Source organism: Oncorhynchus clarkii, chromosome 14 (genome assembly GCF_045791955.1).
Source record: "Oncorhynchus clarkii lewisi isolate Uvic-CL-2024 chromosome 14, UVic_Ocla_1.0, whole genome shotgun sequence".
Lineage (NCBI taxonomy): Eukaryota > Metazoa > Chordata > Actinopteri > Salmoniformes > Salmonidae > Oncorhynchus > Oncorhynchus clarkii.
The window spans coordinates 20100425-20127549 of record NC_092160.1 but is presented as its reverse complement, the minus strand read 5'-3'; the positions used below and the strand labels follow the sequence as shown (position 1 = coordinate 20127549).

General features: G+C 42.1%; 1 protein-coding gene across 1 annotated transcript in view; it reads left to right on the top strand.

The window, feature by feature from the left end:
• The first annotated feature begins 3644 nt into the window (after nucleotides 1-3644).
• The window catches only part of LOC139366403 (tenomodulin), a 76186-nt gene continuing 52705 nt past the window's right edge, over nucleotides 3645-27125 (top strand). The window contains exons 1-2 of the mRNA XM_071103851.1: nucleotides 3645-3808; nucleotides 7863-7997. Of these exons, the coding sequence (XP_070959952.1) occupies nucleotides 3761-3808; nucleotides 7863-7997 (183 nt within the window). The 5' untranslated portion in view covers nucleotides 3645-3760. The remainder of the gene's footprint in view (nucleotides 3809-7862; nucleotides 7998-27125) is intronic.

Sequence of the window (27125 nt, the reverse complement as noted above, 5' to 3'; positions counted from 1 at the left end):
ACCAGATTATATATTCTTGTTCTATTGTTGCACTCATATTTGTATCCTTTTGTGGTCGCCTCGCTTGTCATTGAGAAGTATATTCCCTAGTACATTGCTGTGCTCATAATTATCTGATAATTAATGAATTAATGACTAGGCTCTGGTGATGAACCCTGATTTGAAACTTCATCTGCAGCATCCTGGTTTTTGAGAGAGTACCGGCCATTTACACCAGTATTGTCAAATGACAAATCTATTATAACCTCATGTATAATAATAATAATAATAATATAGGGTATATACAGTATATATTTGTGTATGTTTGAGGGGCAGTTATTTTCCAAGAAATTGTGCACATAGCAGAGCAGAATTGAAAAGGATTAGTGGAATAAATGACAGTTCTGGTCAGTTTCCAGCTACACTACATTAAACAGTCAAGAGGCTCCTCAGTGAAGTGCATAAGCTTCATGTGCTGGGCTACACCTCTTCCTCTCCTCACTGAAGCATGACAACCCAGAGAAAGCGAGAGAGAGAGCGAGGTAGGGAGACAGATAGAGAGGGAGGAGAGAGAGTGAGGGAGACGGATAGAGAGAGAGGAATGGAGAGAGGGAGACAGAAAGAGAAAGAGGGAGGGGGAGAGAGTGAGGGAGAGACAGTATGGGAGACGGATAGAGAGGAATGGAGAGAGTGAGTGAGACGGATAGAGAGAGTGAGGGAGAGAGAGTGAGGGACACAGATAGAGAAAGAGGGAAGGAGAGACAGAGTGAGGCAGACGGAGCGAGAGAGAGGCAGGGAGAGAGAAAGGGAGGCAGCCAACTCCTTCCTCAGACCCCAGAGCTGTAGTTTCCATGACTGCCTTCAACGTTAATACTTACTCTCTCCCTTCCGCCCTCACCTCTCCTTCCACAGTAATGAAAGACTGAGGCAGTACCTGTAGAATGGTCATGAGAGGATAATGGAATCACACAGGATAATAAGGCCATGTTTGATCTGTGCAGAGCCACTCAGGGGTGCTGCGGTGTAGTCCAAAGGGAGGGGCTGGCTTCGTCTGCTGTTAGTGTGTGAGAGATGGGACCCTATCTCTTGATCGTCTCACTGCACACGTGCAGCCCAGTTAATCTATGTCTGCGCCTACTGGCCGTGACCAGATGGATGCAGGCCTTACTGTAGCGACAGGGAAGAGTGGGGCTGCTGGAGTACCTTGGCAATGGGCTGGGGAAATGTGTGGAGTGTCCTCAACAGCTCTGTGCCGGAGTGGGAAGGTCTTGACTGGGGAGGAGAGAGAGTGAGGGGTGAAGAAGAATGTGACATACATGCCATCAAAGCTATGGAAAAGTTACACTTGCCTTGTTTGCACCTTCACTTATTTTGAACTTTTATGTGCCTCACATTCTACTCCATGGCTGCGTCTGAACAGCCAACAAAACAGACAAGAGGCTGAATAGTTCATCAAATTCCTATCAAATGCTGGTCAGCGATGGAGCTTCAAGGGGAAAGAGTACATGTTTATTTCAGATGTAGGATCTTAATCACTCTTTTGTTGCGGAGAATTTCCCACAGCAGGAAATGCAAACTTGTAGTGTATTTGAGTTTTAAAAGGCTTCTAAAGTTAGCAATTTCCACTTTGAAATTTCAGACCTGATTTGCCCTAATGAAAAATGTATCAACCCTTACAAATGAATTATAATCCACATAATAAGTCACATTTCTTGTTTCCTGCTGTAGCAAACTGACTGAAATTATGGTCTTACATTGATCATTCTTCCAGGTTTGCTCAAGCTGCTCCCATCAGCCCGCCTCTAATCTGTAGGTATCTGGCGTACACTCGACTCCAAATAGCTGTTTATTCCATCCTATGGGTGTTGAGGCCCCAGTATTGCTCTGAATGCTGCAAGGAGGATGGTCTGTGGCTGCTTGACTCCAGTGCTGACACAACACTATTCCTGAAATAGCTGCTGCTTGATTTACCCAGGCAAAATGTGACAGTAATTGTAAAGATTTATATCAATAGGAAAAAGCTGACAAAGCCGCATGGCTATCAGATCTGACAGACTTAATGAGTGTTGAAATGTTGCATGTCACACTAAAGTCTTGCTTCACCATGATTTCCGTTGTACTGACCTTGGTCCTTGGTATTCCTATTCCTTATGAAATCTAGGTATGTGGGAGTATTTACCTCGACCATCTACTAAAATGACATGGACAACACCACGACAATTCCGTTGATTTGTCCAGGCATATTCCCTTCTTTTTATTTTATTTTTTATCTTAAGCGGTTTTAACATTCTTTAAAGTTAGTGCTGTAGAAGCAACATACTATATGGACTATCAACTTTAACTCCCAGACAACTTCAAGTCCTCCTTTTGCCTGAAAGATTGGAAATCTGCCAGATTTCACCAGATGTTAGATAGCTTCCTGCTTAACTGTTTGCACAGTGTCACATGGCCTTAGACTGTAAAGGTGTCAAACAGCATAGAGTGTCAAATTATAATAGTGTTTCATTGTGTGTCAAAGTAAGCTCTTTGTCGAACAAAGGAACAGGCAATGAATTGGATTCTGTTACACTGTGTGGGAACATCATCCTGAGTGTTGTTTCTATTAGTCACTTTGCTGTGTTTACTGTGTTTTCTGTGTTTACTGTGTTTGCTGTGCTTGCTGTCTTTGCTGTGTTTACTGTGCTTGCTGTCTTTGCTGTGTTTACTGTGTTTACTGTGCTTGCTTTCTTTGCTGCCTTTGCTGTGTTTACTGTGCTTGCTGTCTTTGCTGTGTTTACTGTGCCTGCTGTCTCTGCTGTCTCTGCTGTCTCTGCTGTGCTTGCTGTGCTTGCTGTCTTTGCTGTGTTTACTGTGCTTGCTGTCTTTGCTGTGTTTACTGTGCTTGCTGTGTTTACTGTGTTTGCTGTGCTTGCTGTCTTTGCTGTGTTTACTGTGCTTGCTGTCTTTGCTGTGTTTACTGTGTTTACTGTGCTTGCTTTCTTTGCTGCCTTTGCTGTGTTTACTGTGCTTGCTGTCTTTGCTGTGTTTACTGTGCCTGCTGTCTCTGCTGTGTTTGCTGTCTCTGCTGTCTCTGCTGTGCTTGCTGTGCTTGCTGTCTTTGCTGTTTTTGCTGTCTGCTGTTTTTGCTGTCTTTGCTGTGTTTACTGTGCTTGCTGTCTTTGCTGTCTTTGCTTTGTTTGCTGTGGGTGCATTCACTTGAGATTGGTTAGACAGCCAGACTGGAGCACAAATGCCAAACTTTTACAAGCCTTCTCTTTCTCATAATTCCATGTATTTTCTCAAACACTTTCAAAAGTTGACTTGTCCTCCAAGAGGAATACATCTTAAAGTAAAATGAGTATAACTCTCCTGACTGTAGTACAGAGTCTTATAGTTAAAAACCTACCTTGTTGTCTTGTTGTGCTGTGTGTTGTTTTGACCTATATCTTTTTTTATTACCAGCCCCCATCCCCACAGGCCTTTTGCCTTTCAGTAGGCCGTCATTGTAAATAAGAATTTGTTCTTAACTAACTTGCCGAGTTAAATAAAATGAAGATTTAAAAAAAAAAAGATATTTCACTCTTTGAGTTTGGAGCACATTTCCACTGGAAACATCTGCTTTTCTTATAATGGGAATCACAATTGTTTTGGTAATTCCATCCCATCTAAAACATCCCTCCCCTTTCAGTGCACTCTGAAATTACCAATGGAATGAAGTTTGGACTTTTTTCCTTCTAGAGACTCAGTAGTTTTACCAGCTAGGACGGGTGAATCTGAAGGAATTCTCCTCTGGGCTTGCATTATGGAAAATAGCTCTCAGTCCAGCAGTCAACAGGCTCTATGGAAAGATGTGAGTCTTAATGTATTTTTTGTTGTTGTTAATTGATATTGGTAATAAGTAGTAATGAATTCAGTATTTATTTTACTGGGTGATGAAAAGACAATGAATGCAATTACAATGACAACAAATGTCAGTATTTTGTCATGCATATTGGGAAAAAACTACCTTACAGAGAATAGAGCCATTGCAATTGGTATATTGTGAGTTTTAGGTGGGTTGAGAGACCTGAAGGTCATGATGAGGCTAAGATAAATAAAATAAAACAAATGCCTAGAGTTATGTCTGACATCATACAGTCACCGAATGTTTTCTCTTTGGAATCACAAATAGAAGGGGACTTGATATTGGTGCCTGAGTGTTTCCAGAGGCATATTTTACTCATCTTTCCTCTCCACCTTGCCTCCTTGGGTCCTTGTGTTGTTTATTCTTCCTCAGACTCACCTGAGCTAGGGGACTTTATTCCTCAATAACATGTGTTATCACGTACAGTGAGATTTCAATATGTCTGTGGCTGTTTTTGAGTGCTTATTGCTCTCTGACAGAATAAAAAACCACATTGCCTCTATAATCCATAGATATTCTCCCGAATAATGTGATGTTGGACACAAAGTTCTGCTTCTTAAAAGTGACAGTGACTTGCTATTTATTTCATCTGTTGTGTGTCTATGCTTTTGGTACCAAATTAAAATCGTACATTCCAATAAGAGATTAAGAAGCTGTTCATCCATCACACTCTTCTCTCATGTGAAGATTTTGTCAATTGTTACAACAGACTCGCTAAGATGTGAATAGAGGGAATCAATAGGATTGTACTGAATCCAAAGTGGACTACTCTTAGTCCAGTCTTGTGGAATAATTTAAACTAGTCTTGTGGAATAATTTAAATGTTTTGTTTGTGTGTTACCTTAATCCACCACAATTCAATGATATGTGTAAGGATGGCAAAAATGCCCACTGCCATGACCCCCCACTGCCCCGTTGTTAAGCTTTTGCAGCTTTCTATTTTTTTAAGTAAGCGCTCCATCCCTCTCTCTTTCTGTCTCAGAACAGCAGGGGTCCTCAGGCTCCCTCATCACAGACTGAGTCCTGCTATAGAGGTACCAACCACCTGGCTGATTGTCAACCCTAAAACCTGATTAACACTGGTCGACTGGCAGTCGCCTGTCTGTAAACGCTCTACTCCTCTCTCACTTCCTCTCCACCCCCCCACCCCCTCTCTCTCTCTCTCTTTCTCTGTGCAATTGATATTCTGTCTAAACTGTACTCGAGTCAAGTTTCCACTGCTTATGCAAGCTGCTGGAGGAGAGAGTAGACTTAGGACACATTTTTTTCCATGCTGGGAGAAATTCTCTTTATGATAGGTATTTCTGGCCCTGTGATTATGTATCCTTCTGTTTCCTATCATCAGACCTTGAGAGGAGACCCGGTGCCTTGATGTGCCACATTGGATGTTTATGGCTACTGCTATGGTTTATCACATACCCTACATGACAAAGAGTATGTGGACACCTGCTTGTCGAACATGTCATTCCAAAATCATGGGCATTAATATGGAGTTGGTCCCCCCTTTGCTGCTATAACAGTCTCCACTCTTCTGGGAAGGCTTTCCACTAGATGTTGGAACGTTGCTGTGGGGACTTGCTTCCATTCAGCCACAAGAGGTTAGTGAGGTTGGGCACTGATGTTGGGCCGATTAGGCCTAGCTCGCAGTTGGCATTTCAATTCATCCCAAAGGTGTTCGATGGGGTTGAGGTCAGAGCTCTGTGCAGGCCAGTCAAGTTCTTCCACACCGATCAAACCATGCTGAAACAGGAAGGGCTTTCCCAAACTGTTGCCACAAAGTTGGAAGCACAGAATCATCTAGATTGTCATTGTAGCATTAAGACTTCCCTTCACTGGAAATAAGGAGCCTGAAGCATGAAAAACAGCCCCAGACCATTATTCCTCCTCCAACAAACTTTACAGTGCATACAGGCAGGTAGCGTTCTTCTGGCATCCGCCAAATCCAGATTCGTCCGTCGGACTGCCAGATGGTGAAGTGTGATTCACCCCTCCAGAGAACGAGTTTCCACTGAGAGTCCAATGGCTTTGAGCTTTACACCATTCCAGACGACGCTTGGCATTGCGCATGGTGATCTTATGCTTGTGTGCGGCTGCTCGGCCATGGAAAACCAATTTCATGAAGCTCCCAACGTTCTTGTGCGGATGTTGCTTCCAGAGGCAGTTTGGAACTCGGTAGTGAGTGTTGCAACAGAGAACAGACCATTTTTACTCGCTATGTGCTTCAGCACTCGGTGGTCCTGCTGTGCGAGCTTGTGTGGCCTACCACTTCGAGGCTGAGATGTTGTTGTTCCTAGACATTTCCACCTCACAATAACAGCACTTACAGTTGACCGGGGCAGCTCTAGGAGGGCAGACATTTTACGAATTGACTTGTTGGAAAGGTGGCATCCTATGACGGTGCCACGTTGAAAGTCACTGAGCTCTTCAGTAAGGCCATTCTACTGCCAATGTTTGTCTATGGAGATTGCATGCCTGCATTCTCAATTTTAGTCACCTGTCAACAACGGGTGTGGCTGAAATAGCCGAATCCACTTATTTGAAGGGGGATCCACATACTGTATATACAGTGTACATGTGCATTATATGTGCATACTAAAATACATACATTTCACTTTTGCATTCTTCATGTTGAAAGTATGATCGGATCTGTCAGGGATGAAAGCCAGATAGAAATCCAGACGCGGAGAGAAAACTATCTGTCCATCTCTATAAATCCATATTCTTGCTGGTTAGACATTAGTCATCAAACATTGGCAGCATCATCATCTTATCACCTTAAAAGCAAGTTTAGTGTAAATTACGACTCAATAAGTATAGTCTATAGAAGCCCAATATACACATTTAGCAAGCACCTAGCAAGCACAATGACAGTCATTCAATTCTACCTTAATTCATAGTTGTTAATTAACCATTTGTTCTGCATTCCTAAACAAGATATTGTATTTGAATAACGTATACTTTTTATCATTGCCTTAGATGCAAGAAAATTGATCAATTCTTTTTTAAGGAACAACAATTTTGCTAATCGAAGTTAGCTCCGTTTTCGATGTCTTCTTTTCATGGTCCTCGGAAACCTTTGAAAGCAGTCCAGTGTGAATTAGAACATTTCATTCCCTCACCCCTGGAGCTTTGAGGGGGAACAAAAGCCCTGTTTTATTCATTTGTGGCCTTGAGCTCTGGGAATTGAGTCCAGTGGGGAGAGTTTTAATTGGAGGAAACATTTAATAAACGTGACCTTTTAGTATCTCTGAAGCACTGCAGATTTTCCATATGCTGATTATTTACTTCGTGCGGGTATAGTAAGGTACTTCCAGAAAGTAGTTTTTCAAAGTTGCAAGCATATGTTTATCACCAACTTCATCAATGGAAGCCTGGAAACAGAGAGTAAGGAGTTGTACAGGTGGCAAGGTTGCCTAGTTTTCAATCTCCAATTCCTCTTTCAGATGCCTTCTCCTAGTTCTTCTCAAGGGACTGCAATGTTGTACAAGGTTCAAAATGACATGCTGAACCGCATTAATACTATAATAAAGAAGTATGTGGGTTTTTTATTGATATAATTATTGATATAATATTTCTGCAATGTTGTAGAGTAGGCCTATAGAGGCTATGGAGTGTAAGCAACATTAGGAATCTTGCATCAATAAATGATTGTCTGACACTATTTAAATTATGTCATGTTATAATGTGGTTATTACAATGTTATAACACTACCATTGGAATAAAAAAAATCCTCACTGCAGGTGTATACCAAGTGTTGAGAGACTATTTTAAAGTTTTAAATTATAGTTACTTCTTCAACGACATTATATGATATGTACATGAACCACGCTGAGGTGTGAATGGATTAGCAGTGCTTCTCAGGTGCTTCTACACCTGCATTGCTTGCTGTTTGGGGTTTTAGGCTGGGTGTCTGTACAGCACGTTGATATATCGGCTGATGTAGAAGGGCTATATAAATACATTTTGTACCATGACATTTTCTTTAAAATGTTCTCCTTAGGTGGAGGTCGGAAAAGAGAAGAAGACCAGGTACCGGAGTTACCAGCGAGGAGCCCTGATTCTAGGGGTGGTCTTCTTGATGTTAACCCTGGGCATCTTCAGCCTCAGACACTTCTGGAGTCCAAGTCTGGGGAGGGTAAGGCCTGGTTTATGTCTGTAACAGTAGTATTGCTTCATGATTCATGATTCAAAATATTTGTTGTTTTAGCTTGTTATCAGAGTCATAAAGTTGAATGGCCTTTTTCAAGTTCTATCAACTTTGAATTTCAAGCTATCCTAATTTACACCAAATTTACTTTGACTAGGTCAACTTCACCATTTGTCATTATAACCTACTATTCCTTGTTGAATCAATTTCAACTTTAGTTAGGATAACTTCAACTTTAAACTTAATTTAACTAGCACCAAATTTACTTTGACTAATAAAATAAAGTCAGGTCAACTTTATTGTCAGTTTAACCTCTATTTATAGTTTAACTTCTTGGCGCACCCATCCTGTTAGCGGGATCATTTTCGTCAACATCCGCTGAATTGCAGAGCGCCAAATTCAAATTAAATTTTTAAAATAAAATTTTCATGAAATCACAAGTGCAATATAGCAAAACACAGCTTAGCTTGTTGTTAATCCACCTGGCGTGTCAGATTTCAAAAAAGCTTTACAGCTAAAGCAAACCAAGAGTTTATGTAAGGACATCTCTCTCAGCAGACAAAACATTACAAACAGCTAGCAGCAAAGTAGATTGGTCACGAAAGTCAGAAAAGCAATAAAATGAATCGCTTACTTTGATGATCTTTGGATGTTTGCACTCACGAGACTCCCAGTTACACAATAAATGTTCCTTTTGTTCCATAAAGATTATTTTCATATCCAAAATACCTCCATTTGGTTGGCAAGTTTTGTTCAGAAATCCACAGGCTCGAGCGGTCACGACGGGACAGACGAAAATTCCAAATAGTATCCGTAAAGTTTGTAGAAACATGTCAAACGTTTTTTATAATCAATCCTCAGGTTGTTTTTACAAAAAATAATCAATAATATTTCAACCGGACCATAGCTTTTTCAATAGGAGAGAGAGGGAAAATGTCTGCTCCAAGCTGCTGCGCATGCAAAACTCTGCTGGCACCCAGCCATCCACTGATGCGATGTGATCGTTCTCGCTCATTTGTCAGAATAAAAGGCTGAAACTATGTCTAAAGACTGTTCACACCATGTGGAAGCCATAGGGAAAGGAATCTGGTTGATATCCCTTTAAATGGAGGGAAGGCATGCAATGGAACAGGGAGCTTTCAAAATAAGAGGCAATTCCTAGTTGGATTTTCCTCAGGTTTTCGCCTGCAATATCAGTTCTGTTATACTCACAGACAATTTTTTGACAGTTTTGGAAACTTTAGAGTGTTTTCTATCCTAATCTGACAATTATATGCATATTCTAGCTTCTGGGCCTGAGAAATAGGCAGTTTAATTTTGGTACGTTTTTCATCCAAACATCAAAATACTGCCCCCTACACTCAGCAGGTTAATCAATTTAGTAGAAATAACTAGCCTCCATTTTGAAATGACTTCATATTTTCAATGAATCTAACTTACTATCAAGTTAAGTAGACCATATATACATTGACATAACAACATTAACCCTGACCATAACAATTATATAACACAGATTTCAGTAGGGAACCTTATGCTCCCATCTGTCTCTTGCTCAATGTGTGAGCTTTTTCACCAGTTTGAAAACTGGCAGTGCACTCAGTTAAGTCAACCAACCAACACAACACTTAAAGTGTTCTCAGTAACAGTTAAAGAAAAACATTTATTGTTAACATGTGGTTGTTTAAATACCTTCGTTGAATTCAGTAAGTGAAGTTGCTCTGGATAAAGCATCTGCTAAATGACCAAAATGTAAATGTCAAAATTAATTAACGGTTGCATTATTCTAAGAGCTCAGCAACCCCAAAATAAGTTGAAGTCATCTGAACTTGACAATTTCAGTCAACATAACTCTTATGTTGCTTCATTAGATTTGACTTTTTGGTTGTGAATTTCGAAGTCGAGTAAACACGTAGTTCTTAGCTGATTCAACTTGATTTCATAAGTTAAGACAATTACAGTCTGTTATGTTGCTTCGGTTGTTTTGACTTCATGGTTAATTTCTAAGTTGAGTAAACACATTGTTTGTTGCTAACTCAACTTGATTTAATAAGTTATGACATTTTGAGTGAGTTGAAGTCAACTTAATTCATCTATTTTTTTCAACTCAACCCAATTTTGCAAATTTTCTTGGCTACTTAAAATGTGTAATTTTAACGGAATCTCAATATTATTTTTTTTACAATGTACACTAGAGTCATATTAAAGGTTTAGTCTAGGGAGGGTAAGGCTTGGCTTATGTCAGTAACAGTAGTATTGCTTCATGATTAACCAGTACACTAGAGTTGTGGTAAAGGTTTAGTCTGGGCCTCAGCAAGGTAAGGCCTGGCTTATGTCAATAACTGTGGAATGTCATAATGACTCATTGTATTGCTTCACAATAAACCAGTATGGTAGGTTTCCATCGCTCTCATCAAACTAGCTCATGTCCAACCTTGATACGGGTTAAAAGTTACACATCCGTTCATCCTTCTCTACCATGAAAACAGCTACGTATATTGATGTCATGCTTCAATGCTGTATGGCCCAGCTTTTAATGGAAAGTTAGAATTGTTAGGACTCAGGATAAAAGACCCACTCAAGCTTTTCCTGACCAAATCCTATCTATGACTTCCATGGAAAATGTGTTGAAATGGAGAGAGATGGCCACACAAAGAGCCAAGGCAGCCTTAGTCGGCAGTCAGTATAATATTGCACTGAATTAAAAGCTCTATTGGCTCTATCGAAGCTCTATCGAAAAGACAGCTGTGGTTTGAAATAACTTTCTCAATGTCTTGGTTTTCGCATATGTAATTTGAAGAAGCTGTCATGTTATACGATGATATCTCTTGTTGGAAATGTTTGATTGCAGCGTCATTTATCATTTTGTCTATTAACTTCTCTCTACTAGCAGTGTAAATATGTTTACGCAATTGGTGCTCCTGATACCTCTGTCCAATCGACCTTAATTGCGGTTGACCACATTGGCAGCACTAGAACTCAAGCCTCTTCATGTTATAATTGGAGTAAACTCTTGTCTGAGCCATTCATCTTGTGAAAATCCAATTCACTCACTTTTGATGGAGAGCATTTTCACTCCGCTTCTTTCCCCCAGATTCCCCATGGGGGGAAAAAAGCTAATTTACTCAAGACCATGGAAAAATAAATACATCGATACTTTCTTCTCAAGGAACATTAGCCAGTATTTGTGTTCCAGGCGCTACCTTGAATGAGAGAAAATAACTGTAAATGATTTTGCTTCTTGTACAGAATATTTAGACCAATGATAAAAAGACCTACTAACTTAACTAGATACAGTGCCTTGCGAAAGTATTCGGCCCCCTTGAACTTTGCGACCTTTTGCCACATTTCAGGCTTCAAACATAAAGATATAAAACTGTATTTTTTTGTGAAGAATCAACAACAAGTGGGACACAATCATGAAGTGGAACGACATTTATTGGATATTTCAAACTTTTTTAACAAATCAAAAACTGAAAAATTGGGCGTGCAAAATTATTCAGCCCCTTTACTTTCAGTGCAGCAAACTCTCTCCAGAAGTTCAGTGAGGATCTCTGAATCATCCAATGTTGACCTAAATGACTAATGATGATAAATACAATCCACCTGTGTGCAATCAAGTCTCCGTATAAATGCACCTGCACTGTGATAGTCTCAGAGGTCCGTTAAAAGCGCAGAGAGCATCATGAAGAACAAGGAACACACCAGGCAGGTCCGAGATACTGTTGTGAAGAAGTTTAAAGCCGGATTTGGATACAAAAAGATTTCCCAAGCTTTAAACATCCCAAGGAGCACTGTGCAAGCGATAATATTGAAATGGAAGGAGTATCAGACCACTGCAAATCTACCAAGACCTGGCCGTCCCTCTAAACTTTCAGCTCATACAAGGAGAAGACTGATCAGAGATGCAGCCAAGAGGCCCATGATCACTCTGGATGAACTGCAGAGATCTACAGCTGAGGTGGGAGACTCTGTCCATAGGACAACAATCAGTCGTATATTGCACAAATCTGGCCTTTATGGAAGAGTGGCAAGAAGAAAGCCATTTCTTAAAGATATCCATAAAAAGTGTCGTTTAAAGTTTGCCACAAGCCACCTGGGAGACACACCAAACATGTGGAAGAAGGTGCTCTGGTCAGATGAAAACAAAATTGAACTTTTTGGCAACAATGCAAGACGTTATGTTTGGCGTAAAAGCAACACAGCTGAACACACCATCCCCACTGTCAAACATGGTGGTGGCAGCATCATGGTTTGGGCCTGCTTTTCTTCAGCAGGGACAGGGAAGATGGTTAAAATTGATGGGAAGATGGATGGAGCCAAATACAGGACCATTCTGGAAGAAAACCTGATGGAGTCTGCAAAAGACCTGAGACTGGGACGGAGATTTGTCTTCCAACAAGACAATGATCCAAAACATAAAGCAAAATCTACAATGGAATGGTTCAAAAATAAACATATCCAGGTGTTAGAATGGCCAAGTCAAAGTCCAGACCTGAATCCAATCGAGAATCTGTGGAAAGAACTGAAAACTGCTGTTCACAAATGCTCACCATCCAACCTCACTGAGCTCGAGCTGTTTTGCAAGGAGGAATGGGAAAAAAATTCAGTCTCTCGATGTGCAAAACTGATAGAGACATACCCCAAGCGACTTACAGCTGTAATCGCAGCAAAAGGTGGCGCTACAAAGTATTAACTTAAGGGGGCTGAATAATTTTGCACGCCCAATTTTTCAGTTTTTGATTTGTTAAAAAAGTTTGAAATATCCAATAAATGTCCTTCCACTTCATGATTGTGTCCCACTTGTTGTTGATTCTTCACAAAAAAATACAGTTTTATATCTTTATGTTTGAAGCCTGAAATGTGGCAAAAGGTCGCAAAGTTCAAGGGGGCCGAATACTTTCGCAAGGCACTGTATTTCAATGTCGACAGTAAACCACAGTAGTCCATATGCTTGAACAAATAATACAAATGGTTTACTGTTTATAGGGGCCTTCAATTAGCAATAATACAACTATTTTATATATTACGTATACTGTACAACAACCAGCTTCAATAACCCTCTCTTAAGAAGCTATTGGAATAATATTGAAGTAAAATATCCTTTTTGTCGATTTGTAGCACAGGTAAGTTGTGAATTGCTGTATGCATCCAAATGGGAACTTTTAATTTCACATGAGGGATAGTGCTGGAAGGTAACAGAGCACAGGCTAATCAAGGTACAGCGAAATGCTCTGTATGGACAGGCATTGTCCACCTTCTCCTCCTCCTTGCTCACCAGGTATAAATCACCTTTGGGTCTGTCTTCTTTGTCCTTGTTAAATATTTCATGCCGGAGGTGGAGGAGTCATTATTTCCACTTTAATAAGCTGTGATCACTCTCACGTGGCACATAATGCCCGCATCCCAAATGCCACTATGGCCCCTGGTCAAAAGTAGTGCACTATAAACGGAATAGGGTGCCATTTGGGACGCACACAATGTGTTGAGGGCAGAGGCTTCCCAGGGATTGGACATCAAACCCGTGGCCCCTCACTTCCCCTTTAATGGGGTCTTGAGGGGAGGCCCCGTTCTCTGGCCTTCATCAGTGAGAAAGATGGAGCCGCTTCAAAGCCCAATCACCTGTCTGTCTGCTTGATGGGAAGCCCCCTTAGACACACTGCAGTAAAACACACCAATTGTATCCTCGCCAAGCCCATCTTGGGACTCATCTGAAGGAGAGTTTGAACAGAGAATGGGAATGTGTGTGTGTGTGTGTGTGTGTGTGTGTGTGTGTGTGTGTGTGTGTGTGTGTGTGTGTGTGTGTGTGTGTGTGTGTGTGTGTGTGTGTGTGTGTGTGTGTGTGTGTGTGTGTGTGTGCATAAAAAAGCTATGTTTCCACAGACAATGACAATGAAACCTGTATACAGTATATGCAAACATTACAGCTTTAGGCAGTCACAACTTCACAGCTCCCAATAAATATTTCAACCACAATAATATGTATTTAATGCACAACCTCCTCTGCCCGTGTGGATGGAGTCTCTTTAAAAAAATATCTTAATGTGGAATGGCTTGCTGCTCTTACCTTTCCGTTTCCCTGTAAGCTCTCATCAATTATTACATTGCTCTGGAAAGCTTTAACCCCTGACAAACTAATTAGAAGTCAATACATCAATTGAGCTTGCCTCTGCCACTCCCCACTCTGGCAGGAGCCTCCAACACGCTGGTCTCCTGTCCCCTGCCATGGAAAGGTAATTTGTTTTGCACATTGTATTTCAATATGACACGGTACCCACTTGGGAACTTATTTTAATTACTTGCAAACATATGTTGCTAGAGAGGCCTGCTGGGGAAGATAGTTTGCCATCATTCTCCCTGCCTGTGTGTGTTTTAGTGTGCAGGCTGGGCTGCTGCCTACGTCCTCTCTTAGCTTCCGGTACATTTCTGTCTTAATGTTTACAGTGTAGTCATTATTGTTAGTGGGCTCCAAAGCTCACAGGGGATTTTGCCTCCTTGTGTATTAATCTACTGTTATTACCAACATACAATGGTTCGTCCATGGATGTATTATATGGTGTGCTTAGCAACTGTAGAAATGTATGCGTGATTATGACTTCATACCTGCACTCATCAAGGGATTACCTGTGGTGAAAATAGACCTGCGGTTTGATACATTACAATGGATTTAAATCAGTGCCGGTACTATGCTGGGGGTCCTTTGTAAGAATTCTATGAACATAATTCATCACCCAGTTCGTAGGGGGTATTCTCTTTCACTTCATGTTGTTCAGGTGATTGCTATACTCTCCACAGCCTCTTCGAGACGTGAAACAATTTGGGTGCAGAATAACTTCTTGGGGCTGCAGGTGGCCTAGCGGTTAAGAGAGTTGGGCCAGTAAAGGTTGCTGGTTCAAAAATTGAGAGGACTAGGAGAAAAATCTGTCTATGTTCCCTAATTGCTCCTGTAAGTTGCTTTGCATAAAAGTGTCTGCAATATGACGTTAATGGCAACTAGCCACAGAATAATTGTGAATCGAGAGTTGTTTGTGAACCAGTGACTCCAGGGGGAGCCCAAATAGTTCCCAGGTGCTGCTGGGACAGTGTGGTGAAATTGCATGAGAAACACAGGTGTCAGGCTGAAGGGAAGCACTCCATTATTCAAGCTGGAATTGCATTGCTCACCTTGATGTCTCGCCCCAGTCCCCGGGCAGTCCCTCACACGTTGCCCCAGACTGCAACTTAAAGACTTCAGTGTCAGGCTGGGGTGGCCTAATGAACAGTCTTGCACCTGCTCCTTTCGAATGGTCACAGGTGCTGGGCTTTCTACTGCCCTCCTCAGTTTGTGTCCTGAGTTTGTTTTGACAATTCCAGCGGTGCCCTAGAAATGTCACCAAAGGAGACTGGTTCGCATGTTTTGTATTTAACGTCATCCTACCAACCTGTCATATGGTCACATTGTTTTTCCAAGGGAGGAGGATGACCGCACTAACTCCAACAGACTTCAAGTTCTCTTGGACCCAGAAGTGAAGGAGGGGGGAGGGACAAAACAAATGTCATGCTTAAACCCTACCCAGCTAAAAGCCTGAGGTAGTGACGGTTTTCTTAAACCCTACCCAGCTGAAAGCCTGAGGTAGTAACTAGGTTCTTGAACCCTTAAACCCTGCCCAGCCAAAAGCCTGAGGTAAAACTGTGTCCGTAAACCCTTAAACCCTGCCCAGCCGAAAGCCCAAGGTAGTCACTGTGTTCTTAATAAACCAATTAGGCACATTTGGGCAGACTTGATACAACATTTTGAACAGAAATGCAATGGTTCATTGGATCAGTCTAGAACTTTGCACATACACTGCTGTCATCTAGTTGCCAAAATCTAAATTGCACCTAAACTGGAATACTACATTGTGGCTTTTCTCTTGTATTTCAAAGACGATAAAACAAAAAAACAAAAAAATATGTTTTTTTCTTTATATTATCTTTTACCAGATTTAATGTGTTATATTCTCCTACATTAATTTCACATTTCAACAAACTACAAAGTGTTTCCTTTCAAGTGGTATCAAGAATATGCATATCCTTGCTTCAGGTCCTGAGCTACAGGCAGTTAGATTTGGGTATGTCATTTTGGGCTAAAGTCTGATCCTTAAGAGTTACCCTGCCCAGCCAAAAGCCTGAGGTAGTCACTGTGTTCTTAAACCCTGCCCAGCCTAAAGCCTGAGGTAGTCACTGTGTTTTTAAACCCTGCCCAGCCGAAAGCCTGAAGTAATCACTGTGTTCTAAAACCCTGCCAAGCCGAAAGCCTGAGGTAGTCATTGTGTTCTTAAACCATTCCCAGCCAAAAGCCTGAGGTAGTCACTGTGTTCTTAAACCCTGCCCAGCCAAAAGCCTGAGGTAGTCACTGTGTTCTTAAACCCTGCCCAGCCTAAAGCCTGAGGCAGTGACTGTTTTCTTAAACCCTACCCAGCCGAAAGCCCGAAGTTGTCACTGTATTCTTAAACCCTGTCCAGCTGAGACCCCGAGGTAGTGACAGTGTTGTGGTATGTGAAGGAAGGGGTGGCTGTGGCATGCTGCCCACCTCTGGGAACTGGGTGCACTTCAACTGTAGCTTCTGCTAGGAGCATTGAGAACACTGCTACAAAGCGTGTTGGGAACACTCGTCGGGGCCATGTGGCGTTTCAATGCGAGTCTGTGCATCTCCCTCTCCAAAAGCGAGAGTGACAGAAGAGAAGTCGGAATTAGCATTTGAATGGCCGGCAGTTTACTTCCCAATCTGTAGGCACCTGATGTGTGACGTGTTGCATGCACAGTCTGTAAACTCATTCACTGGGGCAAGGTTGGCAGGCTATCTCTTCCCCCCCTCCCCATCTCCCCTACTCTCCCAATCTCCCCTACTCTCCTCCATCTGCCCTACTCTCCTCCATCTCCCCTACTCTCCTCCATCTCTCATACAATCTTCCATCTCCCCTACTCTCCCCATCTCCTCTACTCACCCCATCTTCCATACTATCTTACATCTCCCCTACTCTCCCTATCTCCCCTACTCTCCTCATCTCCCCTACTCTCCCCATCTCCTTATCTTCCATACAATCTTCCATCTCCCCTACTCTCCCCATTTTCCATCTCCCCTACTCTACCCATCTCCCGTCCTCCATCTCATCTACCTCTCCCATGTCCTCTACTCTCTCCATATTCTTTACTCTCCCCATATCCCCTCCTCTATCTCCTCTACTCTCCCCATCTCCCCTACTCTTCCCATGCTCCCAATCTCCCCTACTCTCCCCATGCCCGCCCCATCTCCCCTACTCTCCGCATGCTCCCTCTCCCCATCTCCCCTACTCTCCCCATGCTCCCCCTCCTCCATCTCCCCTACTCTCATCATGTTCCCCCTCCCTATCTCCCCTACTCACCTCATGCTCCCCCTCCTCCATCTCCCCAACTCTCATCATGTTCCCCCTTCCTATCTCCCCTACTCACCTCATGCTCCCCCTCCTCCATCTCCCCAACTCTCATCATGTTCCCCCTCCCCATCTCCCCTACTCTCATCATGTTCCCCCTCCCCATCTCTCCTACTCTCCCCATGCTCCCCCTCCTCCATCTCTCACTCGAGCGAAAGCCAAGCAGTCTTACTCTCCCCTCTGTTGTACAATTTGGATTCTGATTGAGCTTTCACATCCTGTTTGGCTCTCCCAACGAGTCTGATCTTCTGCTTCTGTCCTAGTGCATTCTCTAGGGTCGTCATTAGTTACCACAGCCACAAAGTCTGAAACCCTGCCTATTTATAAAATGTATCTTCTTAAAATGTGATTTTAAAACTAACCCTAACCTTAAACACACTGCTAACCTTGTGGGTAATTAAGCAAAAAAAATTAGGCACGTTTTTGTTTTCAAACATTTTTCAGACATAGCACGTTTGACTTTGTGGCTGTGGAAGCTAGTGGAAACAGTTCTCTAGCCAAACTAATGAAGTGTGGAAGAGGAGCACACACTCCATACTCTCAAAGTATTATTATAGGCAGTATCTGCACCTATAGTCACAAATCCCCAGAGTCTTCACATTGACAAATCCAGTTGGAAATGGATTGAAAATGGAATGAAATGTTATTCATTACAACGCTTTGCATTGTATGCATGTACTAAGTAAAAGTGAATGAACAATTCTCCTTGAATGTTGCATTGAATATGAACTGAGAATCGAAGCCGACAAAGACTACCGGGACATCAGTCTGAGAGTACCCTGCCTCACCTCATGTGTTGTGTTTCTATCATGCTCTGTCAACATCGCTTGCGCTATGCAACGCAGCATCTCAACTGGACTAAGCCGGATGGATGCGGGACGCTCTGTGGTTGTTTCACGTGGCATAACTTATCAAAGATAGAGTGCAAATGTCCCCTTTGCCCGCCAGATGTTGGTTGCTTTGTCATTCAACGGTAATAAAGATAATAAAATATTAAGCACAGGAAGATTGACATCTCCCTTTGGGAAACAGGCCTGTTTTGATTCAGAGCGGGTGAAGCATCATCTGCCCCTGTGCTTCAGCTCTCACCGTCTAGTTCAGGGAGCCCCTCTAGGTTGATTTATATATTTGCTCCAATCTCAAACTTAAAAGTACATGTCAGCCATAAAATGTTAGAGATTGGTATAATTTGCTCCGAGAGCTCAAAGTATTACATTTTTACGGCACCTTGCGAAACAAAGCAGACGTCTTGGAAGACAAGCGTCAGATCTGGAAATAAATCAAACATCAGACAGCATACACCGAAGCAATCTCGGCTACAAACATCTTTAAATTGATTATTGCATAATTTATCTCTGGCGGTACACTGTGCGGATGGCAAGCTGTCATTTGCACCACGTGAAAGCCAGACAAAGCATTGTAGTCTCACTCCTTCGAAGATCCTTGACTAGAAGTGCAGCGCGAAAGTATCATGTCGATTCCACGGTGGACTGTGTACTTGTTCTTCCTCTGATCTTGGACTTGGTGCAGTGTACTGTAGCTCCAAGGACAGGAAGTCTGTTGATGCATGAAAAACAAATGCCTCACATGGTCTTATGAATGGGTACAATATCCTGCCAGGTCGGCGAATAACAAAACTTTGTCACAGCTGGTGACGTTAAACCAAGTTATTCTATTCCAGCTTCCTTTACGGTTGCTAAGTTGCCTCTATGGAGATTCATAGAGTGACGTATATCTTTAGATTTGTGTGTATTGTTGCGAATCGCTTTAATATGCTACTGCACTGTTAGATACTACTGCACTGTTGGAGCTAGGAACACAAGCATTTCGCTACACCCGCAATAACATCTGCTCAATATGTGTATGCGACCAATACAATGTCATTTTATTTTATTTTATTCATATCTGGTGAGGCTTGACGACATCTCAAAAGGTTTGTACATTTAGTGATGTAGTGATGCTTCAGGTTAAGTTGTTAACCTATTAAATAGTTTTACATGTGGCAGAATGTTCCCAAGCCATACCTCTCACTAGTATGAAACACAAAAAGAAGTCAAGTAGAGATGTAAAGGTCTATTTTAATGCACACAGTTAGTAGGTTTTATCAAGTATAATTATGCTTGTTTACACTAATCACAATGCTTTGCAATTCTCCGGTCCGTTTGAATAATAACAGTGACTCATCATCCTGTCTGCTAATATCATAGTGTAAATCTTTGGCAGACAGTGTCAACAATTGTTCATTTTCCAGTAGAGGCAGAAATTCATAGTTTAGCACTGGACTCTCTGAACTACTTACTGATGGCTGTCGGCGAAACAAAACCCTATTTGCCTCTTGAAAAAGTCAATCAGTAGTCTACTGCTGTTATTTCCAAGAATGACTTTACATCTATTGGCTCTAAATAATGGACTAGCTAGTCATAAAATGATAGTTATAGAGTTGAAATGGGAGAATTCATTCAGAGTGGAATATAATGACCTCAACGTGTTTTGATGTTTCGCACTCGTCTTTGAATCTTGGCAGAAAAGCCTAGGGACATAGAAGGATTCATCAAAAGTGACTCTAAATTATGAGCGTTTTAGACTTGGGACATGGGCCTTTGAAAGCACATGTACACCAGAATGATGTTTTTGCATACCGTTTATACCCTTAAAGCTTAAGAGCTTGAGAAGTTGTTCATACAGCTCCCATCTGAGGAACCTCCTCAACCAGTCCGATGATAGGTCATTTTCAATCTTCAATGCTGACGTGTAGAGCCCCTCAGCACATTATTATAAAACAAGTTACAGAAGACAATGGAATAGTTGATTGATTATTCTAATCTAAGTGATTGATTAGTCTACTCTAGGTGATTGATTAATCTACTCTAGGTGATTGATTAGTCTACTCTAGGTGATTGATTAGTCTACTCTAGGTGACTTATTAGTCTACTCTAGGTGATTGATTAGTCTACTCTAGGTGATTGATTAGTCTACTCTAGGTGATTGATTAGTCTACTCTAGGTGACTGATTAGTCTACTCTAGGTTACTGATTAGTCTACTCTAGGTGATTGTTTAGTCTACTCTAGGTGACTGATTAGTCTACTCTAGGTGATTGATTAGTCTACTCTAGGTGACTGATTAGTCTACTCTAGGTGATCGTTTAGTCTTCTCTAGGTGACTGATTAGTCTACTCTAGATGACTGATTAGTCTACTCTAGATGACTGATTAGTCTACTCTGGGTGACTGATTAGTCTACTCTAGGTGATTGTTTAGTCTACTCTAGGTGATTGTTTAGTCTACTCTAGGTGATTGCTGGGATCAGGTGGGTAGAGTCATTCAAACCAATTCTCATACCCATCCATGTTTGCCCAATTATCTCAGTAAGTTCCAACTTCTGTCTTTCTGAAACAACATTACATTAATCTATTTTGTTATTTTAATATACTTACACATTCATATTTTTCTATTCAACCAGTATGTAAGCGGATTTATTTAAATACAATCTTTGTGAAAATATATATTTTTTTTAATTCCATAGTTTCTCTCAATGCAAAATAAGTCAAGTATGCTTGAAGGATCCTGGGGTTGGCGGATCAATAGTGCCATCCATTCACAGTCGACATGGACTAGTGTTCGTCTTAGCACCTGTGAGTGTTGGGCCACCAGAGGGCCCTTGGATGAGAGGCTCTCTCATCTGAAGCCCTAAACTAGTGCTGGCAGCTCGCGCCCACGCACCCAGGGGCCATGGCAATAGATCAGGGAGTTATCCTCATCACCAGCACCAACCACCAGCAGGGACTCAGTAGGAGGGCTACAGTGTGTCTGCTGCTGCACACAATGACTTCCCTTTATTGTGTCTTTAGGGAAGCAGTTCGATGTAAACAACGTTTGAACAATTATGAGGCTGTAAATATCACAGCCATTTCAAAGGTGCTGTCCCCTACAGTCTACCTTGTTCAAGGGGTAGCATGTTATATTAGTAATAAGATCGTAGTAATGGTAGTGAAATACTCAACCCTGTGGGAACTGCTGTGCGGAGAATGTCAATGGCATTGTGGAACATTAAAGGAGAGAAAAATATATTTGATGAAACAATGGAGGTCGAGCTGGTGTCTATGTTCAGTCAGAAGACTGTTTTGATAATTGTCGTTTTTTTACAGAAGTTTGAGATTGCCAAGTTGTGGTCACGTGTAATGTGTTGTGCTCTTCTGCAAACCATGCTGTTGACAAGCCTTGAATCCCTGCTTAAAACATTACAAACCTACCTGGCTAATGGCTGCTAAAGTATTTGGTTGTCCTTCTAAAACTCTTAAGTTCGGCCTTTCACGACTTTACCTCATGCTACCATACGGTAGCGCTTGTTTAATAGTTCCTTTTTCCGTTCCGGTCCTCATTAGCAGCTAATGCTGTTCTTCTGGCCAAATGAACCCATGCATCTAAATGATCTAAAATACAGGCTTACAGCTACTCACAAGCTGTTCCTAAATGCCACTGAGCTGCGGGAGCGCCGAGCACACACTTGTCGATGTATTAAGACGTGGTGTGACTGGAAACCAAACCGGAGTGACAGAGATGCATATCCACCATAGAGGTGACCTCCTTGATGGCTTTCCTAGGCTTCTCATTCAGTGGCACGCGTGGACGTTTACCTTAGTATTTGGTCTGGCCAAGTCTGTTTCTCATTCATGGAGATGTGTCGAAGAGTGCCGGAATCTTGGGGGAAGGCCTTTGATGAATATTTCATGTTACATCAACTGCCCTTTTATTAGACAAGATTGGCCATATTCAAACAGTGGAAATGTATTCAGGCAAAAAATCTGCAACAGGATTCGTTTGACATGTTCCTCGCGAGGAAAATGGTACTCGCCGGCCATCACGGGAAAAGGAAAGCGAGAGAGAGAAAGGAGAGAAAGAAAGATGCATTGAGGAAAAATAAGAAATAGATGAGAGCAAAAGAGGCACAGGTAGAGAGGAGAGAATGAAACAGAGAGAGAAGAGTAAGAAAGAGGCAGAGAGAGGGAGGAGAGAGAGAGGGATAAGAGGCAGAGAGAGGGTAGGGAGAGAGGAATAAGAGGTAGAGAGAGGGAGGAGAGAGAGAGGAGTAAGAGGCAGAGAGAGGGTAGAGAGAGAGGAATAAGAGGCAGAGAGAGGGAAGAGAGAGAGAGGAATAAGAGGTAGAGAGAGGGAGGAGAGGGAGAGGAGTAAGAAAGAGACAGAAAGAGGGAGGCGCGAGAGAGGAGTAAGAAAGAGACAGAAAGAGGGAGGAGAGAGAAGGTGAGACCAAGTGAAAGGGGCCAAATCTTTAGTGCCCTTCATTTTTTTTACATTTTATTTTAAAACCTTTCATTGGTTGTTACCCATTCCAGCACAGAGATAACAATCACAGAAGCAGACTATAGTGGAACTTGGAGGCACTCCGTCATTTATAATGTCCTGAAAAAGTGATTTTGTCCTGTCTTTGAAAGGGTTGGTGAAAAAGACCTCAGAGAGATGGGAAGTTATAGATTGCAGGTGGAGAGAAAGGTCACAGTTGCCTGAGCAAAGGTTATGTGGTAATATGCTCATTCTAACCTATATACTAGCATTAAAGAGCTGCTCAAGTCCCCAACTTACAAAGTATAAGTCCCCAACCCCATCACCTTTAACAAAGTATAAGTCCCCAACCCATCCCCTTTAACAAAGTATAAGTCCCCAACCCCATCCCCTTTAACAAAGTATACGTTGCCTGCCCCATCCCCTTTAACAAAGTATAAGTCCCCAACCCCACCCCCTTTAACAAAGTATACGTTGCCAGCCCCCTCCCCTTTAACAAAGTATAAGTCCCCAACCCCATCCCCTTTAACAAAGTATACGTTGCCAGCCCCATCCCCTTTAACAAAGTATAAGTCCCCAACCCCATCCCCTTCAACAAAGTATACGTTGCCAGCCCCATCCCCTTTAACAAAGTATAAGTCCCCAACCCCATCCCCTTTAACAAAGTATAAGTCCCCAACCCCATCCCCTTTAACAAAGTATAAGTCCCCAACCCCATCCCCTTTAACAAAGTATAAGTCCCCAACCCCCTTCCCTTTAACAAAGTATACGTTGCCAGCCCCATCCCCTTTAATAACAAAGTATAAGTCCCCAACCCCATCCCCTTTAACAAAGTATAAGTTGCCAGCCCCATCCCCTTTAACAAAGTATAAGTCCCCAACCCCATCCCCTTCAACAAAGTATACGTTGCCAGCCCCATCCCCTTTAACAAAGTATAAGTCCCCAACCCCATCCCCTTTAACAAAGTATACGTTGCCAGCCCCATCCCCTTTAACAAAGTATAAGTCCCCAACCCCCTTCCCTTTAACAAAGTATACATTGCCAGCCCCATCCCCTTTAACAAAGTATAAGTCCCCAACCCCCGTCCCTTTTTTATTTTACCTTTATTTAACTAGGCAAGTTAAGAACAAATTCTTATTTTACAATGACTTCCTACCGACAAGACCAAAGAGATGTGCATAGACTTCAGGAAGTGTACAACACCTACCTCTGCAACATCTATCAGAGTTCCGAATATAGAGATTGTAGAGGAATACAAATACCTGGGTGTCCTCTTGGACAATATGCTTCAGTGGAGTAAATGTACAGACCTGATCTACAAAAAGAGCCAACAGAGACTGTACTTTCTCAAAAAGCTGGGATCTTTTAATGTACACTATACTGACTCTGTTTTACAAATCTTTCATTGAGAGTGTTTAAACTTTTTGTATTGTTTGTTGGTTTGGTAATTCCACTGTCAGCCAGAGAAATATGCTGAGAAGGATTATCACCACAGCAAGCAAGGTACTTGGAGTCAAACAGACAGGCCTGGATGAGATCTTTAAGATCAGGGCCCTCCGTAAGGCTCACAAAATCATTTTAGACCCAAGCCACCCCCTGTACCCAGACTCTGAACTACTCCCCTCTGGGCGCAGGTATAGGGCACCCCAGCAGAAAAAACAGAACTAGACAATAATTTGTGCCAGGTGTGATATCCCTCCTAAATAGCTTGGTCTAATGTTCCTATCGACGCAGTAAGGCCAGTAGGCTAGTCTTTAAAAAAAATGGTTTTATTGGTATGTAACTGTTATGAAAGTTGTATTGTCAATTTTGTTTTGTATTTAAACGTCACTTTAAACGTGTACATGACACTGCAATAAAATTTCCCCATGGGGAGAATTGAGTCCGTAAGTAAGTAAGTACCCCGGCCAAACCCTCCCCTAACCCGGACAACGCTTGGCCAATTGTGCGCTGCCCTATGCGACTCCCAATCAAGGCCGGTTGTGACACAGCCTGGGATCGAACCAGGGCCTGTAGTGACACCTCTAGCACTGAGATGCAGTGCCTTAGACAACTGCGCCACTCAGATTAATATCAGATGTTCCACTTCTAATATTAGTCTGAATAAAGGATTTTTATAGAAATCCACATTATTTTCAGACATCTCCCGCAGTGCCGAGTTAGACAGAGAGAGAGAGATACAACTGCACCCCAAGATAAAAGGAAAGACAATCATCTCTTGACTGCAATGCAGTGTAAAAAAAACACTGTACTTTCTTTTATCATAAAAACAGACAATGCTTTAGACGACAATGTGTCCCAGTCGCTGAGTTCGTCTCACAATAGTGGGCTGACCAGGAAGAGATGGAATTGCTCCCAAAGGCCCCCCCCCCCCCCCCCCCCCCCCTCACACACACACACACTCATACACACACACCTGAACATATCTCTATTATGGGCACAATAGCTCATATCAAGGTGATTTATTGCCAGAGAGGGCTCAAGTTGTTTAAAATGGCTGGTGCGATTAGTCATATATGCGTTAGAGCTGAAAAAAGGGGGACCGTGGTGCTCCTGCAAATTAAAAGCAGCTGCAGATGGTAGTCGACCACAGCAAGGTGGTCAAACGTGGCAAGCGGCGGAGAGTCGCTGGGGATCAAGGATAGATGTGGGTCATTACAATCCTTTCAGGAAAGAAGCGGGTAAGAATAGTGTTGCGTTCAACATCCAGATACCCTGCAGAGAAGCAGACAAAGAACACCCATTTAATTCCAGCAATATAAATAAAGTGGAACAACATCATCATTTCAGAATTATGTCGAAATTGGCAAAATACCTCTATAATAGCCCTACAATTATGCTCTGAAATGGCCACATATTTGATTTGAAGTCAGGTATTATATTTACCATATCCAGTTACAAAAGATAAAACTGCTCCACTTTAAGTGTTTTTTCTTGTGTAAATTCCCCACAGCTCTGTAGCCCTGAGCTCTAATTCCAGCCTAAATGCCACATCGAGCAAATTGAAACAGTAGTATTTGTATGACTTCCAAATACACTAAATTAACCAGAGTTCCTAGAGTTATTCTTAGGTATCAAGGATTTAGTACACTTGAGGATACATATTAAATCCCATTGGCTTTCAGATGAGTGTTGGGAATTCCTCAGAGTTTCTCCAAACGATGCTTGTTTGAAGAGTTTACTCTTAGGGTTTCAGTGGAAGCGAAAACTAAATGGCTAGGCCATTGATAGTGTAATTAGAACAACTTGGAGAGGTGTAGTGGAAAAATGAGATGTGATACTCGAGACTAGCGATTTGCTGGCACCGAGACCACGCATGAGGACTCAATAAATTGTTTGGATGGATAGCTATATATTTGCATCTCAGAGAGTCACTCCTTCACTGTGAAAATCTCCGGAGCGAGACATTCCAGCGGAAGTCCTGGGAGCACAGACACCGTTGGCGGTGTGAAGACTGATGAAAACGTGAATCGACTAAATTCATTTTACTGTGAATGAATTTTAAATGGGTTGAATGGGTTGACTGGTTACCTGTTGTCCGGTCGTAACATTCACTTTGAGTCTGTGTGTGTTGTTCCAGCCTTTTGTTAATTCGGGTTGGGGGTGCGTTCTCACTGGAATTTGGTTAAAATGGCAATGAATATGCTCATACTTTGAGTTCTTGCTTCCAAGCTCCTGTGTGTATCAGACTCACTTTTCTTTCTCTTGGAGATTATTCTGTACTGAAGACAAGTGTATCCACGTTAAGTTTTATATAGTTGATAGTCATTTACTCTGTGTATTCTGTAATGTGTCATGTATTTCATGTACACTAGAATGTGTCAATCATTTAGTGACATACATTCTATTAGTTGAATTGAGTAAATGCATTCCTCGTTTTACAGAGTCTTTCTTTGATTGACTATACGTTTGGTAATGTTTACAGAAGACTACAGCCAGACAATATGTTCCTCCACCATGTACAGTAGACTACAGCCAGGCAATATGTTCCTCCACCATGTACAGTAGATTACAGCCAGACAATATGTTCCTCCACCATGTACAGTAGATTACAGCCAGGCAATATGTTCCTCCACCATGTACAGTAGACTACAGCCAGACAATATGTTCCTCCACCATGTACAGTAGACTACAGCCAGACAATATGTTCCTCCACCATGTACAGTGGATTACAGGCAAAATGTTCCTCCACCATGTACAGCTGACTACCGCCAGGCAATATGTTCCTCCACCATGTACAGTGGATTACAGGCAATATGTTCCTCCACCATGTACAGTGGATTACAGGCAATATGTTCCTCCACCATGTACAGTGGATTACAGGCAATATGTTCCTCCACCATGTACAGTAGACTACAGCCAGACAATATGTTCTTCCACCATGTACAGTA